At 48.0% G+C, this 19,722-nt stretch overlaps 2 protein-coding genes and 1 long non-coding RNA gene across 3 annotated transcripts; 2 read left to right on the top strand and 1 right to left on the bottom strand.

The window, feature by feature from the left end:
- On the bottom strand, positions 1 to 975 carry LOC109775009 (uncharacterized). The gene is made up of 2 exons (XR_002235727.3): positions 513 to 975; positions 1 to 402 (listed from the first exon to the last, which is right to left on the bottom strand). It is a non-coding gene; the product is annotated as an uncharacterized lncRNA (long non-coding RNA).
- Positions 976 to 7,731: 6,756 nt separating this feature from the next.
- LOC109775000 (disease resistance protein RGA5) lies at positions 7,732 to 11,272 on the top strand. Its single transcript, XM_040397892.3, has 2 exons — positions 7,732 to 8,939; positions 9,179 to 11,272. Exons 1-2 carry the CDS (start codon positions 8,140 to 8,142, stop codon positions 11,112 to 11,114), a joined length of 2,736 nt encoding a protein of 911 aa, XP_040253826.2. The 5' UTR covers positions 7,732 to 8,139; the 3' UTR covers positions 11,115 to 11,272.
- Positions 11,273 to 12,272: 1,000 nt separating this feature from the next.
- LOC109775001 (disease resistance protein RGA5) lies at positions 12,273 to 19,432 on the top strand. The gene is made up of 2 exons (XM_045232158.2): positions 12,273 to 12,935; positions 17,339 to 19,432. Exons 1-2 carry the CDS (start codon positions 12,529 to 12,531, stop codon positions 19,281 to 19,283), a joined length of 2,352 nt encoding a protein of 783 aa, XP_045088093.1. The 5' UTR covers positions 12,273 to 12,528; the 3' UTR covers positions 19,284 to 19,432.
- The last annotated feature ends 290 nt before the right edge of the window (positions 19,433 to 19,722 follow it).

Below are 19,722 nucleotides of genomic sequence, written 5' to 3'. Positions count from 1 at the left end.
TATCCAAAACATGATAAATTTTATTTTGTCCATACAAATGAGACATCTCACTTAAACATACAAGTCCTCAGTCAAGCTTGACAAAATAAAATTACATTCCATGAAACAGCGCATTAGCTAACTCATCACGGAAGGCATTCATGTTGATATCTTCAGCAAGAGGTTCGTCTTCTGGCCATGCAGATGCATAAGAACTAGGCATTGGGTTATAATTTTCATCCGCATCACATGCATCAAATTCCCTATCAGCAATTCTGCTCTCTCGAATGAAATTATGAACATGCAAGCAACAATAATTCTAGCTTGCTTGCGAGTTGAGGTCAAGACCGGCCTGGGTAGCGGGGCCGCTTGCCGACGGCTGCGAACCCCACACATCGAAGCCGTCTCCGTCCATCGCCCGGCCTGGGTAGCAAACTGAATTTGTCAATATAGTACAAACTGAATTTGGGCAGCAAACCCAGCCTACAGCAAACACATACAGCAAACCCAGCCTATGGGACAAAGGGCAATACCTTGCGACACCGGCGGAGGACGAACGGGAGGGGGTGACAGGTGTGGCGACGTCGTAGGGATGGAGGCGGACGGGGGCGGATGGAGGCTACTGGGGCGGCGGCCGGCGGTGGGATGGAGGCGGACGGGGCCGAACGGAGGCGACGGGGGCGGCGGCCGGCTGCGGGATGGGGCGTACGGGGCAGGACGGGGCCGGACGGATGCGGCGGGGGCGGCAGGAGTGGCCAGACGGGGGCAGCGGGGGCGGTGCGACCGGGGCGGCGGCCGGAGTCGGGATGGGGCTTATGGGGCCGAACGGAGGCGACGGGGGCGGGGGCCGGCGGCGGGATGGGGAGTACGGGGCGGGACGGGGCCGGCCGAAGGCGCCGGGGGCGGCGGGAGCGGCCGGACTAGGGCGGCGGGGGCGGGGTGACGGGGCAGGCCGAATGGATGAGGTGCGGGGATGGGGAAACTGGATCAGGTGCGGCTGGTGGCTGACAAAAAAAAAATCTTTTCTATGGGTCCCAGCAAGACTAACTCTAATAAGCACCTTCCCACCGGGTTGGATTTTTTGGCTGGGTTAGAGCAACTAACCCTATTCTAACCCACCTGCTTTGATACTTCAGGGTTAGTTCAGCCGCAACTAACTAAATCTAACCCGATGGTAAACTTGCTGGTTGGATTGGGAATCTTCTCTCCAAGGATGGTAGGTTGGCCCTTGCTCGTTCGGTGCTGTGTGCGTTGCCGGTATACATGATCACAGTGCACCCCTTCCCGAAATGGTTGTTGCTTTGGATCGATAAGCGCACCAGAGCCTGGGTCTGGAGGGGCTTGGAGACACATGCCATGGCGGTCACTGCAGGGTCGGTTGGGACAAAGTGTGCAGACCTCTCAACCTTGGAGGCCTTGGTTTGCTAAACATGCAAAAATTTGGATCAGCATTGCGTCTTCGGTGGCTCTGGTTCCGGTGGGCCGACCAGCCTCGCACTTGGGCTGGCATGCCGGTGCCTTGCTCAGACGAGGAATTCTCTATGTTCGCCTCAGCCACGACGGTCCGCATCGGAGATGGCTGCACGACCCTTTTTTGGTTCGATGCATGGTTGGATGGCATGGCTCCCCGAGATTTGGCTCCCTCCCTTTTTGCCATTTCCTGCAGGAAGAGGAGGACAGTGGCTGCAGCTATGAGCAATTCTACATGGCTGCGGGATCTCTCTCATGGTTTTCAAGATGACATGCTCGACGAGTTCATTGATCTGTCTGCACGGCTACAACGCGTCACGATACAACATGGTGTCAGGGACTCCATCATTTGGAAACTGACCTCGGACGGAGTCTACTCGACTCAGTTCGGCATATCAGTTATTGTTCTCTGGATTTGAGGAGTCAATGTTTTCCAAGCTGATCTGGAGGGTGCGAGCGCCACTGAACTGCAAATTTTTCATGTGGACGGCTGTTCAACACCGGGTATTGACGGCGGATGTGTTACTGTCGCGAGGATGGGAAAATAACTATTTTTGCCCTCTTTGCTTACGGAACCTGGAGACGCTGGACCACCTAGTCCGAGAATGCCCCTGGTCGCTCAGTCTATGGATGTCCTTCGCTCCTCTTGCTCGGCTCCAGACCCTGGATCCGACGACTTGGCATGCTGGAACTACTACCGCAGACTGGTTAGCTGGCCTATCCGATGACCTCTCAAGAAAAGATATGGCTGCAGCAAAGGCGCTGGCCATGCTTGTTTGTTGGGAGATTTGGCGCGAATGAAATCGATGGATTTTTTATAAGAAAAAGCTCTCCGTCAGTAATGTACTGGTCTTGATCAGGGATGAGGCCTCTGTTTGGAAGCTGGCTTGTTGTCCCATCCAATTCAACCCAGGCTGAGGCTGCCTCGTTCGATACTTGGGGTCTCCTTGCAAAGCAGAGCCCCGGCTGGTCCATTGCTGCTCTCTGTAGTAGCCTGTCGTGGAATTGTCACGACAGATGTCCTAGTGTGAGGACTTAGTCGTGAGGCCAACGCATCTATGTGGTAGCTTGAGAGGGGTTGATCGGGACGAGAGACGCAACACACAAGACGTGGATTTAGACAGCTTCGGGTCTCGGGAAACATCATTCCGTAATAACCCTACATGCTGTTTTTGGCTAGGTCTCATTATGCTCATGAGGGAGACGCTGTAAATCCGGCTCTCCTCTCTTTGTGTCTAGCCTTAATGATTCTTTTCTTGCTTGTCCCTCTTGGGGTGCCCTGCCCCTCCTTATATAAGTTGAAGGGACGGGTTACATGACTAGTCCTAGTAGGATTAGGATTAGTCTATTACAAGTAGAGTCCTGGTCTTACTTCCTTTGTAAGGGAATATTCCTTACGCTTTCCTCTTAAGCCGACCCATCATAACATAAGCCGGCCTTCTGGGCCTTGGGCCTAGTCTTCTATCTGACCCGCCATCGGGGCCATTAGAGTCGCCAGGCTTATGAGTCGTCAGATCAGTGAGCCGCCAGACTCGTAAATCACCCATCCTTTGGCGGGTTACCGATGAAACGTCAAGTCCGGCCGGGTCATACTTTCGGCCGGGTCATACCGCGGGGTATATCCCCGACATTGAGAGTTTTTTAACGACTCTGGTTCGAATACGATCAAAGTCGGACCCAAAAGGGGTTAAGCTATGATTCGAATACGATTAAGAAGCCCCCTAGTGAGTTTGGCATTGTGCCGATCAAGAGGGTACCCACAGCTATGTTCTCTTTGGTTCGAATACGACCTATGATTGAACAGGAAGCCCCCTAGTGATCATGAGGTTTAACGGCTAGATTCGAATACGATCATGAGCCGGACCAAAGGGTTAAGCTGGATTCGAACACGATCAGCCCTCAATTGGTCGTTTGAAATTATGATGATGAAGACATATGATCATTGAGGATGAAAAGGACAGAGGTCCTGCTTTATACTTATCATAATATATACATCGTCAAAATATGTACATTATGAGAGCCGGTGTCTCAAGTATAGTAAGGCCGAAGATGAGCAATATTGCACGGCCGGCGAGTCTCTTCCTCCGACTTACGTGAGTCTTTGTGTTCTCGAACATCGATAAGGTAGTATGACCCATTGTTCAAGTTCTTGCTGACCACAAAAGGCCCTTCCCAAAGTGGCGATAACTTGTGTGCATCAGTTTGATCCTGGATGAGCCGGAGCACCAAGTCACCTTCTTGAAAGGTTCTGGACTTAACTCGGCGGCTGTGATAACGGCGCAGATCCTGTTGGTAAATCGCCGAGCGGGCTGCTGCCAAGTCACGCTTTTCATCTAACAGGTCAAGTGCATCCTGACGGGCTTGTTTGTTATCAGCTTCAACGTAAGCCGCCACGCGGGGCGAGTCATGACGGATGTCACTAGGTAGAACCGCCTCTGCTCCGTAAACCATGAAGAAAGGTGTATAACCCGTAGACCTGTTAGGGGTAGTATTGATGCTCCATATCATAGAGGGTAACTCCTCCACCCAACAACCCGGCGTCCGTTGTAAAGGAACCATAAGCCGGGGCTTGATGCCTTTCAAGATTTCCTGATTGGCTCTTTCAGCTTGACCATTGGATTGGGGGTGAGCTACTGATGAAACATCAAGCCGGATATGCTCACGTTGACAGAACTCCTCCATGGTGCCCTTGGACATATTAGTACCGTTGTCAGTTATAATGCTGTGTGGAAAGCCAAAACGAAAGATCACCTTTTTCATGAATTGAACCACCGTGGCCGCGTCACACTTACTAACCGGCTCTGCCTCAACCCACTTTGTGAATTTGTCAACCGCCACCAGAAGGTGAGTCTTTTTATCTTTGGACCTTTTGAAAGGCCCAACCATGTCGAGTCCCCAGACTGCAAACGACCAAGTAATTGGAATCATCCTCAATTCTTGAGCCGGCACATGAGCCCGTCGTGAGAATTTCTGGCAACCATCACATTTACTGACCAGATCCTCCGCATCAGCGTGAGCCATCAGCCAATAAAATCCATGACGGAAAGCTTTGGCCACAAGGGACTTTGAACCGGCATGATGGCCACAATCTCCTTCATGAATCTGACGAAGAATTTCTTGACCTTCCTCAGGAGAGACACATCGTTGAAACGCCCCAGTGACACTGCGATGATGCAACTCACCATTGGCAATTGTCATTGACTTAGACCGCCGGGTTATCTGTCTTGCCAAGGTTTCATCCTCAGGCAACTCGCTCCGGGTCATATAAGCCAAATATGGCACTGTCCAATCTGGGATGACGTGAAGAGCTTCCACCAATTGTGCTTCCGAGTCTGGAACAGCCAAGTCTTCCTCCGTAGGCAACTTGACAGAAGGGTTATGCAGAATATCTAAGAAAGTGTTAGGTGGCACCGGCTTACGCTGAGACCCCAGCCGGCTTAAAGCATCAGCCGCTTCATTCTTTCTGCAATCAATGTGCTCCACTTGGTAACCCTTGAAGTGTCTAGCAATGGTATCAACTTCACGGCGATAAGCCGCCATGAGAGGATCCTTGGAATCCCACTTGCCTGATACTTATTGAGCCACCAAATCTGAGTCGCCAAAGCACCTTACCCCGCTTAAGCTCATCTCTTTAGCCATCCGAAGACCATGGAGTAAGGCCTCATACTCAGATGCATTGTTAGTACAGGGAAACATCAATCGTAGCACATAACAAAATTTGTCACCTCGAGGGGAAGCTAAAACAACTCCAGCCCCCGAGCCCTCCAATTGTCTGGACCCATCAAAATGAATAGTCCAATATGTGTTGTCCGGCTTCTCTTCAGGCATCCGCAGCTTTGTCCAATCGTTGATGAAGTCCACCAGTGCTTGAGACTTGATAGGAGTGCGTGGCACAGACTTTAAACCATGAGGCCCAAGTTCAATGGCCCACTTGGCGACTCGTCCTGTGGCTTCTCTATTTTGAATGATATCTCCTAAAGGAGCAGAACTTACCACAGTGATGGGATGACCCTGAAAATATTGCTTAAGCTTCCGGCTTGCCATGAACACCCCATAAACGAGCTTCTGCCAGTGTGGATATCTTTGCTTGGACTCAATAAGCACCTCACTGACGTAGTAAACCGATCGTTGAACCGGATATTCCTTGCCAGCCTCCTTGCGCTCTACGACAATGGCCACACTGACAGCACGTGTGTTAGCAGCCACATATAACAATAATGGATCCTTATCAATAGGAGCAGCAAGGACCGGCGGCTCAGCGAGCTGTCTCCTTGCAAAGCAGAGCCCCGGCTGGTCCGCTGCTGCTCTCTGTAGTAGCCCGTTTTTCTTTCTTTCTTTCTCGTTTCTTGGCTGCTTACTCTGTTTTTGGCCCTGGTAGCTGATCTCCTTGTTCTTAGCCTTTTGGCAACTCCTTCTGAAATGGAATCTTAGCAGTTCTCTTGCTAACTTTCAAAAAAAACACTAGCATCCAAACAGGGCCCTAGTCTTTTTCTTTTTTGAGTCCACTAGTAAGTGTGCACGTGCAACGCACGTATAATTATTGGTTGCATTTCAAGTAGATGCCAACATGTGGTAGATAAAAGGTTGCTTTGTGTCTCGTGGCGTATAGGAAAGCTTGACAATGCATGAAACGATGAATGTTCATGTCTGGTACACACAAAGTCACAAACATACATAAAACTGGAGAGTATAAATCAACCCATACAACTTGTAATTTCATGCCTCCGTTTACTCTTTATATGCATCAAGATGCTCTTGACATGTGAATGTTTAGTTCATTCTGCAAGAAGTGTCAAAGCACTAAAAATCCAAAGCTAAACTTGGCAAGCAACATACACAATTCTACAATGTTTCCCCTCTTTCATCTGTGTTCATCCTCCTCCAAGTCAACAAGCTTTCATGCCAAAATGCGAAAAGAACAATGCGCTGAATAAATACAAGGGTAGACACAGGAAAACAATAGTACAAAATAACATCCCGGAACACAATGGGGACATATGGAGAAGTACCAGTTGTAGAAAATAAGAAAAAAATGCAAGTCATGACCATTTTTGATAGTTTTTCTTTACACCCACTTATGTGTAACACTATCAAAGAATAAAAATAATTTGATGGTCATTAGTTCCTAACCATTAACCGAATGAACAGCGAAAGGACCTTAAAGTATTTATACGTAGAAGAATAGTAAAAAATATATTTATTTATAGATGGTTCATGTGAGAAAAAAAATCACATCTTGCAATTTAGACCATCCTGCCCCTTTATGAAGTGAAAGGAGTTCCAAATGTAACAACTTAAAATAAACCAACTCGAGCAGTACAAGTGTTACAAATTAAGAAAAAACAAATAATGTCTTGATGACACATGTAAACGACATCTGCTAAGAAACACTGAAGATATAAAAATAGCACACTCTGGTTAGTAATGCATAGAAACCTTATTTTGAAGTATACAAGTCAGCACAGGCACGCCGTGTAAGTTCACAAGAAACCATAAATGCTGGCTGGGCAGTTGTCTTACAAGCAACATAAATTACCGGCACTCCAGCGGCGTACATTGAGAAGGGGCGATCGATACGGCACCCTCGGCGGTTCACGAATTACCGGCACTCCGGCGGCGTCCCCTAAGAAGGAGTTGTTGGTCCTTGGCTCCTTGTCGCCATGCCGAGTGGAGGCCGGTTGTGGTGGTTTTTGTTGGGAGAGATATGATCGTGATCCAGGAGATCAAGGTGATGGACATGTCAATGTGTGCGAATACCCGATTAGTTTCCTAATAAAATGCGATCATGATCAGTTTCCTAATAAAACGCGATCATGATTAGTTTCCTAATAAAACAGGATCGTGATTAGTTTCCGAAGAAGACGTGATTGTGATTAGTTTCCTAAGAAGACGCGATTATGATTATAGTTTCCTAATTGATCGGACATGGAGTTTCATATGGTGAAGCAGGGTCAGTCAATGTAAATTGTTAAGTGCACACAGAGAATGGATTAGGTTAAGGTTAGCCGTTAGATTAAGTTTAGTGGGCTTAATCATGCGGTCATAATGAATTCGTGTACGTTTTACGGGGTGCATGTAAAAAAGTTCTTGTTTGATTGTTTAATAGTAGTGGAGATAAATTGTTAAGTGCACACAGAGAATGGATTAGGTTAAGGCTAGCCGTTAGATTAAGTTCAATGGGCTTAATCATGCGGTCATAATGAATTCGTGTACCTTTTATGGGGTGCATGTAAAATAGTTCTTGTTTGATTGTTTAATAGTAGTGGAGAAGAAGATGAAGATGGAAGTGGAGACTCTGCATATCCAGACGCGTCTCTGACTTGGTCCTTCTCCCCCAAATCACATCCCACTACTGCTCCGCGACTACTCTCCCCCCGCCATGGCCCACGGCAGCCGCCGCCTCCCCTCCGGCCGCGCCTCCCCGTAGTCCACCTCCGGCCGCATATCGATCCGGTGCGGCTACTCACCTCCCGGTTCCAACCACGGCGCCCGGCCTACCGGCACCACGACCAGCCACCGTCTCCAGTCTCCACCTCCTGAGTACCGCCTCGACTGGCCGCTCGACGTCGCCGCTGGCTGCTCCGGCAAATCGCCGTCCTCTACACCGCCTCCTTCCGAATTGCCGCCCCGCTCACTTGCAGCACGCGTAGCTGCTGGGCCAGCCGAAACCGACAGGAGGCTCGGGTCGAGATGACGTCATCGCCAACCGTGAGCGCGACGATGGGGGTAATGAATCCGCTCCTCGGCAAGCTCGCCACGCTGATGGGGGACGAGTACAGGAAGCTCAAGGGGGTGAGGAAGCAGGCGTCGTTCCTCATGCGTGAGCTCGGCGCCATGAAAGCTGCCCTCGAGAAGCTGGAGGTCATGGAGGTACTCGATCCGCTGGCCAAGAACTGGAGAGATCATGTCAGAGAGATGTCCTACGACATGGAGAATTGTATCGACGACTTCATGCGTCAATTTGGGGGTGCCGATGCTAAGGCCGGCCTCATCAAGAAAACAGCTCAACGTCTCAAGACGTTGCGGGAGCGTCATCGCATTGCTGAGCAGATGGAGGAGCTCAAGGCTCTTGCTCTGGAGGCAAATGAACGACGCATGAGGTACAAGATCGACAATTGCGTTGATTCTAGTTCTGGTGTTGTGCCTGTCGATCCCCGAATATCCGCAATCTACAAGGAGGCTGCAGGCCTTGTGGGTATTGATGGCCCCAGAGAAGAGCTTGTCAGTTGGTTGATTGATACTGAGAAACAACTCAAGGTGGTATCCGTTGTAGGGTTCGGCGGCCTTGGTAAAACTACGCTTGCCAAGCAAGTGTACAATAAGATTGGTGGGCAATTTGAGCGTAAGGCATTTGTTTCAGTTTCCCAAAGGCCTGATATGACAAGCCTTCTATGTGGCCTGCAACTAAAGCTTGGAATGGAGGAGTCTTCTCACATTCGTGAGGTGCAAGACATCATCGACCGTCTTAGAGAACATCTCACGCATAAGAGGTACTTATTTAATTCTAGTTGTCATCGCTGCACTTTTATGGGCTGGCTAGTTTCTGAAGTTGAAACCATTAAATAGTTGTTTTAATGACGCGGAGATTTCTGTTAGGACAATGCCAAATCTTGTGTTACTTATTGGCCATGAAATGTTCAGTTCATAAATAGTTATTAGCGAAGTTTTTTGATAAGCATAAACTTTTCCAGAGGCAACTTATAATCAGAATTCTACAAAATTTCAACAGGTACCTTATTGTAGTCGATGACTTGTGGGATCAATCGGCATGGAATATTATTAGTTGTGCCTTTCCTGAAGATGGTAATGGAAGTAGAGTAATCGTAACCACACGACTAGGTGATGTGGCTTTCCATGCGTGTCTCCATGACCGTGAGTGCATTTACCAAATGAATCCCCTCCAAGAGCAAGACTCAAGAAGTTTATTCTATAATAGAGTATTTGGGTCTGAAGATAGCTGTCCACAACAATTTAAAGAAGTTTCAGCTGAAATTTTGAAGAAGTGCGGTGGATTGCCGCTTGCAATCATCACTATTGCTAGCTTATTAGCTAGTCGTCAAGCAAGATCAAGGAGTGAGTGGGAGAGCATAAGGGATTCACTGAGCTCCAAGTTTGCCACAAAGCCCACCTTGGAAGAGATGAGGAGTATATTAAACCTGAGCTACATGCATCTTCCTCTTTATCTCCGTGCATGTTTTCTGTACCTTGGCATGTATCCAGAGGACCGTAAGATTAGCAAGGTTGATCTGGTCCGACAATGGGTGGCTGAAGGGTTTGTCAGTAATTTACATGGATCAAATTTGGAGGATGCTGCGAAGAGTTACTTCCATGAGCTTATCAATAGGGGCATGATTCAGCCTGAAGATACCATATGTGGGGAGGTGTTGTCATGTAGTATTCATGATATGATGCTTGATCTGATCTTAAGCAAGTGCGGGGAAGATAATTTTATCCGTGTGGCATATGACTATAAAGACATGGCACAATGGGATGGCTGCAACTACAGGGTCCGTCGACTATCTCTGAAATTAAGTGCTGGTAGCGCAACATCGGGGACCATTGCTACTAGCTTAACACAAATTCGATCATTTGCATGGTTTGGCGAGTCCAAGTACACACCTCCTCTTTCGGAGTTTAAGTATCTACGTGTGCTTCTCTTTGAATTTCCAGATTACCGGGAGATGGTAGTCGACCTCACTGCTGCTGGCCAGTTGTTTCAACTTAGGTATTTGAAGGTTTCAGCTGCATCAGGCAGCATTGAGCTTCCTACTGAAATCCATGGGCTTGTTCATTTGGAGACAATTGATATAGATTGCCGAACGGCACAAAACATCCCGTCAGATATAGTCATGTTGCACCGCTTGTCCCATTTGATTCTTCCGCGTGATACAGGACTGCCAAATGGGATTGGGAACATGAAATCGCTACGTACTCTACGTTGTTATTGCATGGGCAAGAGCTCATTGGATGATATTGAGGGCCTCGGCGAGCTCACTAATCTGAGGGAACTGACACTCACTAAGTCCTACAAGTTTGATATGGTGAAGGCAGGGGTTGAAGCCTTGGTCTCCTCCATTGGAAAGCTCTGTGACCTCAAATTTCTCTACCTTGCCTGCAATCTTGAACATTATGTCGACCTGCTGGACTCAATATCTGATCCTCCCCTCCGTATGGAGAATCTACGTCTGGGAGGATGGCCATTCTACAAGGTTCCAATATGGATTGGTGATCTTCATTGCCTCCATAGACTGTCTCTGTGTGTTGAGCGGTTGCGGACTGACGGTGTTCATGTTCTTGGGCAGCTGCCGTCCCTCATGTATCTCAGTCTCAAGGTGTTGTGCATTCCTCAAGACAATGCTGTCATAATCTGTACAGGATCATTCCCAGTTCTGGAGTGTCTTGCTCTCAGGTCTCGTGATGATGATGCAACGGCATGCATGGGGTTTGAGGCAGGGGCTATGCCCAAGCTTCGAAGGCTCGTTCTAGGAGTACATGATAGGTGGGGTGGTGGCAGTGCTATGCCAGTGGGCATGGTGCAACTCTTATCCCTTGAGCAAATCCATGTAGATAACATGTCATCCATCCATGACGACCATGATGTCGAGTCTGCCTTCAGGAACGCTGCACAGGTGCACCCAAGATGCCCTCATGTTACAATCTACTAGTAGTATCTTGATTGGCCTTCTCTGTAACTTAAATAAGCTGTTCTCCGGTTTACTTGTTTTATTCATTATTCATTGTGTTTACTGTGTACGAGCTCTGCAAGTTAACTGCTCATGATACCATGTAATTTATCATGTCAGAGTTAGTATATTTGGCTGAATATCTGAATCTTGACTGCCTGAGTACAGTTCCTGCATGATCTGAATGGAAGTGATCACTTGGTTAAAACCTGTAATAGCTGCGTCTTGTACATCCAGATAACGCTTGGCTGTGAACTCAACATTGATGTTCATTCCTGATCATTGATGTTTGAGGATTCATCTTCGGCATCCTTATTTGATTAATCTTCTGCGCCACTATAATCAGAGTGCACTAGCTGTTTCCTTTCCAATGTGTAACCATTCGGTCCTACAAAATATGCAAGCCTACAACCGTTCCTTAGAAAAAAAACATAATCCTTGAAATATGACTAACTTTATGTGGGAGTGTAATTCAGAAATCAGAACCAGTTCGAAATATGTTAACGTCGGCATTCTGAAGAGAGATAAAAACTGGTGGTGGTTTGGGGACTCTACTTTATCTACGGAGAAGCTTAACAATGATCTATATATGCACCATTCTAAAGTGCGAAGTGCGGCATCAGTAGCACAAAAGCTTTGTTCCGACCACTCAATTGCTTGCAATCCTGTGACAGCAGGGAGCATGGACCATTGGATTGAAGCATTGGAGAACGAGAGCAGCTAGGAATTGGTCGTCCGCGACGGCGACCTCACTCAACCGGTTTTTCTCCGGCTGTTGTTATCCTTCCAGATGACAATGGTGATGTTAATCCGTAAGATCAACTCCCCTTTGTTCGAGTCTTTGCGGGAAGCTTCCTGGAGTTGCCGGCGACGACCTCCTTGCTCGGTTCGTCTCCGGCTGTCGTTGTCTGGGAATTGAAGGCGGAAAACGATAGTGGCGATATTAACCTATAAGATCAACTTCCTCCTTGAGTAGCTTCCGGAATCGTCTTCTTGGCTCCTTTCTGAGAGTGACCAGGCATCAGCTTCGTACGTACAAACAGCATAATGGATTCACAGCCTTGCAGTCTCTGTGTACGTGTTTTTCCACGCTGAATTTTCAAAACGCGTCGTTGACTCGATGACTCCAAACGCTGCTATTTGCCCGGGCTCCTCATATCCCGCTGGCCTACAACCGCATCCTCATCATATCCCGCTGCACCACCACTCCACCACCTATTCCACCTTCGGCCGCGGATACGCCACGGCCATCCACCTCTTGAGCTCCGAGCACTCCGGCTCACCCGTTGCACTTCTCCGGCACCACTGCAGCTCCTCCCTTCGAATCGCCGTCACGCCCACTTGCAGCACGCGAGCGGGCTGCTGAGCCAACACCGGAAGGAGCCTCGGTATTGAGATGTCTGCACCGGTGGTCAGCGCCACCATGGGGGCGATGAACCCCCTCATAGGCAAGCTCGCCGCACTGATGGGTGACGAGTACAAGAAGCTCACGTCAGTCAGGAAGCAGGCCTCGTTCCTCAAGGATGAGCTCAGCGCCATGAAAGCTCTCCTTGAGAAGCTTGAGCTCATGAATGAACTGGATCCCTTGGCCAAGAACTGGAGGGATCATGTGAGGGAGATGTCCTACGACATGGAGAATTGCATCGATGACTTCATGCGAGACCTTGGAGGTGCCGATGCCAAGATGGGCTTTATAAAGAAGACGGCTAAACGTCTCAAGACGCTGCGGAAGCGTCATCGTATTGCTGATCGGATGGAGGAGCTCAAGGCTCTTGCTCTACAGGCAAATGAACGACGCATGAGGTACAACATTGACATTTCTTCATTAACATAGGAGCTGCTCGCTTCCAATACCATTCACATGAAATCGGTAAATACCTAGTTTTTGTTGTCTCCGTGCAAAGGTACAAGATTGACGATCGCATCAACTCTACTACTCATGTCATTCCTGTTGATCCTCATTTGTCGGCGATCTACAAGGATGTAGCGGGCCTTGTGGGTATTGATGGCCCAAAGAAAGAACTTATAAGTTGGTTAAAAAATACCCAAGAAAAACTCAAAGTGGTGGCTGTTGTTGGATTTGGGGGTCTCGGTAAAACTACACTTGCCAAACAAGTGTATGATGAGATAGGAGAGGAATTCAGTTGTAAGGCATTTGTATCGGTTTCCCAAAGACCAGATATGACAAGCCTCCTCGGTGGCCTACAGTTGAAGCTCGGGGTGAAGGAGGAGTCATCTCATACTAATGAGGTACTCCCTCCGTTCCAAATTACTCGTCGCAGAAATGGATGTATCTAGAACTAAAATACATCTAGATACATCCATACTTGCGACAAGTAATTCGGAACTGAGGGAGCACAAGATATCATTGCTCGTCTTAGAGAGCATCTCACACATAAAAGGTACTGGCTGACCCAGAACGCCACATCTAAGTGAGCAGCAGCCGGCAATACGGAAGGCCCCCGCGTCGCCTAGGGTAGGCGACACGGGCGGCAGCCCCCAACTGCGCCGCCGCCGGGCCCCCCTTCTCCAGCTAATCCCCTCGCCGCCGCCGGAGGCCACCACCGGGCGAAGCCCGCGTCGTGGCGGCGGCGGCGGGGCCTTCCCCCCGTGGCGCGGCTCTCCTCTCCCGCGGGGCCCCGCGGTTGGCGGCCCGCCTGCGGCTCGGATCCATGGCGGCGGCCATGGCTGGTGGCACGCGGCGCAGCTTGGCGGCGGGTGGCGCCGGCGTGGACAGGTGGGCCACTTCCCTGGCCATGTGGATGCGGGGAGGTGGTGGGCTTCGGCTGCGGCGACGGTTCCTCGCTCGATGATGGTGGCCATGGTGATGTTCGTCCTCGACCCCGATCTACTCCGATCTGCAGCGGATCCGGCCCTTGGTGGCTTCGGTCACCATTCTTGGGTGCTGGCCTTGCAGATCTGGTGGCTGGAAGGGTTCCGGGGGAATCTCTTGGCCGGCGTGGCGGCCACTCCGATGGCAATGCCTTTGGGTGTTGCTTCCCTCGTTGGAGGCTTCGGAGAGGACCTCCTTCCTTCCACCCCTCCCAGGAGCTCAGGTGAAAACCTCAGACCCCCTTGTTCGAAGCGACGACGACACCACGGTGGCGTGCTCCTTCCTGAAGGCGTTGCTCGGGGGCTGCTCAAGCGGCGGTGGAAGTGGCGGCGGTTCGGTGTCGACACATGCATTCTGGTCAGCTTCATCTTGGAGGTTGCGGCGACGTAGACGACGCTCGTCTGGTGGAGCTACTGCCGATGGTCGAGGCATCGTCGGCAGTCTGCGCCATCAGGTTTGGGATGCTCAGGGGGAAACCCCAGATCTGGGTCTTCCGGATCGGATGATGATGGCGTTCTATCGCTTTCCCTTCTGGGGGCATCGTCTTGGAGCAAGTGCTGGCTGGAGGGATGGTGGAGCGGTGTTTCATCTCACACATTGATGGCGGCGGAGATCGATGGCATGGCGCTGTGGAGACTCGGCGTCCGATGCGCGGAGATGGGCTCGCGCAGGAGGAGGTTGCTGTCTGGCGTCATGGTGACGTCGATGGCCGAGTGGCCAGACAAGGTAGAAGCCTCAATATGATCTGAAGACCTGTGGAAGATGGCGGCGACGACACACGAGTGTGTCTGACCGGATTGTGCCCCGGACCCGGTATGTGGCTCGGCTGGGGCTTCCGAATGAGTTTCGGCTTCCGGCTTTTGATGTTAGGCTTAGGTGAGTGGTTTGGGTAGTGGCCCAGCTAGCACCCCTTCATCATTTTGGATAGGAGCAGCGGCATATGTTGCCAAGATGGTGGATTCAGGCACATTGTTGTAATACTTTGTAAGGTCCTCGAGAATAATCAATAAAATGGCCGTATGCATCTCCCAGATGCAGAGGCCGGGGGTAATCCTCCTTTTCTAAAAAACACACATAAAAGGTACTAATTTTCTTCTAGCTGTCACTCGTGCACTTCAGTGGTTAAATACTTGTGAAAATTTAATCATTTTACTACATTCCTCTAAATTGGGGTAGCTAGAATAGACTAGCCGAAACTAGTATGGCAGACACAAAATCATGAATGGAATGGTCTGGGCACCCGTGGCATGGGTGGCCGGACTGGTTTTTTTCGAAAAGGGGACTCTCCGGCCTCTGCACAGAATAATGCATACGACTCTTTTATTAAACAAATAAATAGGTTCGAAAAAGATCTTGAAGTCTCCAAATAAAAAAAGAGCTCACCCAGAGCCAAAAAGGCTAGAAGACAGACTAGCCAAATAAAGGACGCCACAACCGGCTGGCAAAAAGAGAGATAGGTAAACTAATTGCCTATCCTATTACATGACCACCATCCAAACCGGTTGAATATATCCCGAGCTACCGTTTCCCAGCGGATAGATCCAATAACCAAATGCTCCCTGGCCTCCGTCGGAGTGAGTAGCGACCATGAACGGATCAACGCCGTGGCTCGGAAAATAACCTGCAAAAAATGAATGCGTGTTGTCCTGTTAAAAACCAAATCATTTCTGCAATTCCAGAGAGCCCACAACAAGGCACAGACTCCTACGCGAATATGTCTTGCTAACTCGGGCTCTATCCCGTTAAGCCACGTTCCAAATAACGTGTTGACAGAATTCGGTGGAGTAATATTAAAAGCAATATGGACCGTCCGCCATAAAACTTTGGCTAGCGGGCAATCAAGAAAAAGGTGTTTGATCGTCTCATCCCGATCACAGAAACTACACCTAGTAGGTCCTGTCCAATTACGCTTTGTCAAGTTGTCCTTGGTTAAAATAACTTGTTTATGGACAAACCACATAAACACTTTGATTTTCAAAGGAACTTTGACAGCCCAAACATGTTTGGAACTAGGAATCAAGCTTGAATTGATAACATCAACATACATTGATTTAACTGAAAATATTCCAGACCTAGTAAGCTTCCAGCGTAATTCATCGGGTTGTTGAGAAGGCTGAACCTCCATCAGTCTACTTACTAGACGGAGCCATTCTTCCCAACGATTGCCCACTAGCGTCCTTCTGAACTGAATATTAAGGGGGATAGATTGAAATACCGTTGCAACGAACACCTCACGTCGTTGAACAATACGATACAAAGACGGGTATTGAATGGCAAGGGGTGTCCCTCCGAGCCAAGTATCCTCCCAGAATCGCGTACTAGCACCGTTACCAATAATAAACTTTGTCCTATTAAACAGGGATAATTTGACTTTCATAAGCCCTTTCCAAAAAGGTGAGTCAGTCGGCCTTACTGTCACCTGTGACAAAGTTTTGGTTTGAAGATACTTGCTACGGAGAATTTGCGCCCAAGTGGCATTAGTCTCACTTGATAACTTTCATAGCCACTTACTGAGAAGACATCTGTTCTTAACTTCAAGATTCTCGATACCAAGACCCCCTTGGTCTTTCGGTCTACAGATGATATCCCATTTGGCTAGACGGTATTTTCGTTTTAGTTCATCACCCTGTCAAAAGAATCGTGATCTATAAAAGTCCAGTCTTTTCCCGACTCCAACTGGGACTTCGAAGAAAGACAAAAGAAACATAGGCATACTCGTGAGAACCGAATATATCAGAATTAGTCGGCCTCCGTATGACATGAGCTTGCCCTTCCAGCAACTCAGTTTCTTTTCAAATCGATCTGGACTGGTCGTGGCGCAATAGTCGAGATGCGTCTGATGGCCTTCGTGGGCCTGTCGTCAATAGTATTTCGATTTAGCACGTGGATATGCGCTCGTAGTCATGCCCTAAGTATATAGCCAATGTTTGGTAGACCTTGTTAACAAATATCGTTTAATGGTCAAATCTCATATATTGTAATAGTTACAATTAAAATTATCGGCCATCAGATCAGAGATATATTGATGATTAAGATTAGTTGGATCCAAGAAACTGGTACTTCCTATATGGGTGCATAAATGTACATGCCCATGTCACTATATTTTGTTATATAATAGAAAGTTGTGGCTTTCTTTTGTTTGAGCATTTGGCAAGTTAAAATTGTTTCATGACTTTTAACGCGTCATACATAAATTAAGTTGGTTCAGGCTTGAATGTTACATGAACATGCTAAATTGACGTTAAGACTAGCATCTTTTTTGCTTGAACCCTTGTCTTTTTATGTTCATTATCATGTTTCGGTGCTTTCATCTGCAGCTTGTAGTCATATAATAATTCAGTATATCTAATATGTTTAACAAAAGTATCAACAGGTACCTTATTGTAGTAGATGACTTATGGGATCAATCAACATGGAATATTATAAGTTGTATCTTTCCGGAAGTTGGTAAAGGAAATAGAGTAATAGTAACTACACGAATGGACGATGTGGCTATGTGCACTTGTCGCAACAACCGTAAGTGTGTTTACAAAATGAAACCCCTCAAAGAAGAAGACTCAAGAATGTTGTTCTTCAATAGAGTATTTGGATCCGAATATGATTGTCCACCCCAGTTTAAAGACGTTTCAGCTGAAATATTGAAGAAGTGTGGAGGGTTGCCACTTGCAATCATCACTATAGCTAGTCTATTAGCTAATCGTCAAACAAGATCAAAGGACGAGTGGGAGAGTATAATAAATTCTTTGGGCGCCAAGTTTGCCACAAACCCCACCTTGGAAGAGATGAGGAGTATACTAAACCTTAGTTACATACATCTTCCCCTTCATCTTCGTCCATGTCTCCTGTATCTTGGCATGTATCCAGAAGACAAAAAGATCAAGAGGCAAGATTTGGTTCTACAATGGGTAGCGGAAGGCTTTGTCAATAATTGTCATGGACTAGACTTCGAGGATGTTGGGAAGAGTTATTTTAATGAGCTTATCAATAGAAGCTTGATTCAGCCTACTGGAACCTCAAATTCTGGAGAGGTGGAATATTGCAGAGTACATGATATAATGCTTGATTTGATTGTCAGCAAGTGTGCGGAAGAAAATTTTATCAGCGTGGCATATAATTGTGAAGACATGGCAAGAATGCATGCCTACGAGTACAAGGTTCGTAGATTGTCCTTGAAATCAAGCGCCAATGATGCAACATTGGGGATCATTGGTGCTAGCATGTCACAAGTTCGATCATTTGCACAGTTCGGAGAGTCCAAGTACACACCTGCTCTTTCATTATTTAAGTACCTTCGGGTGCTCGTGTATGACTTCCCATACCAGAGGGGCACGACAGTCGACCTCACTGTTATTGGTCAATTGTTTCAACTAAGGTATCTGAGTGTTTGTGCATTCGCATGCATCATAGATCTCCCTACTGAAATTCGAGGGCTTGTTCATTTGGAGACGCTGGAAATATCTGGCCATTCAGCACAAATCATCCCATCAGATATTGTTTGCTTGTCACGGTTGTCTCGTCTAACCCTTCCCTATGGTACGTGTTTGCCTCAAGGGATTGCGAGCATAAAATCGTTGCGTGATTTGCACTGCTTTGAGATTGAGAAGAGTTCGCTAGAGGATATTAATGGACTTGGCGAGCTGACCAATCTGAGGTACTTGGGGTTCCGCAGCCAAGCAATGATGACGGAGGTAGTTGATGCTTTGGTATCCTCAATTGGAAAGCTACGTGACCTCAAGCACCTCTTCATTCATAATGAGCCTTCTAAACACTATTGCGACCCCATGTACTCATTTTCAAACCCTCCTCTTCATATTGTGGAACTTCGTCTGGGAGGATGGCGTTTGAAGGGAATTCCCAGTTGGATTGGAAAGCTCCATTGCCTCCGCATCCTGTATCTGTCGATTGGGAACTTGTCAACTGACGTGGTTCATGTTGTTGGAAAGCTGCCCTCCCTCGCCGAGCTCGTTCTCACGGCGTTGCATGTCACCGGAGACAGGGCTGCTGCTATAATCTGCATGGGATCATTCCCTGTCCTGGAGGTCCTTAAACTCATCTCTGATGGTGATGATGATGCTACGACATGCATGGAGTTCAAGGCGGGGGCTATGCCCAACCTACGCGAGCTCACTCTAGGAATACGTGATGGATGGGGTGGTGTTATGCCACTAGGTATGGAGAACCTATTGGCCCTCGAGCGCATCTACGTAAGTGTTGAATCCTCTGTCCACAAGCATTGTGATGTCAAGACTGCCTTCACGAGCGCCGCCGATCTGCACCCAAGATGTCCTTCCGTTAAAATCTATCCGCCTTCTCTATAACTTAAATAGCCCCCCCTTGTATTACTTCTTTTATTCATTCTCCCATTTATTCACCGAGTGTGGGTCCTGTTTACCAGCTAAAGACACTGCCCTTGTGATATGATAATAAGGAAAGGGCCAAGGCCGCCCTCTTCTCTTTTCCGCACCAATCCTTATTGTAAAATTAAGTGGACTTTTAAAGTTTCACTCTTGTATTCATAAGGATGCAAAGCATGTAGCCTTCAAAGAGCACTCTTGGGTACATGAAGACATTTGTTCCTGCATGATCTGAACTGACATATAATCTCTACATCCTGTTGTAAATATATGCAGCTGATCTTGGATGCGTACCCTGTAAGTAGTACTACTCTGAAAAGTACAACCACTGTAGACGCAAATTGCTGGATTATACTGGGAGAACTGTTATCTTTGCAACGAAACAAAGACAAGTCCATCTTCA

Source organism: Aegilops tauschii, chromosome 6 (assembly GCF_002575655.3).
Source record: "Aegilops tauschii subsp. strangulata cultivar AL8/78 chromosome 6, Aet v6.0, whole genome shotgun sequence".
In the NCBI taxonomy this organism is placed as follows: domain Eukaryota; kingdom Viridiplantae; phylum Streptophyta; class Magnoliopsida; order Poales; family Poaceae; genus Aegilops; species Aegilops tauschii.
This window is presented reverse-complemented; position numbering and strand designations above follow the sequence as displayed.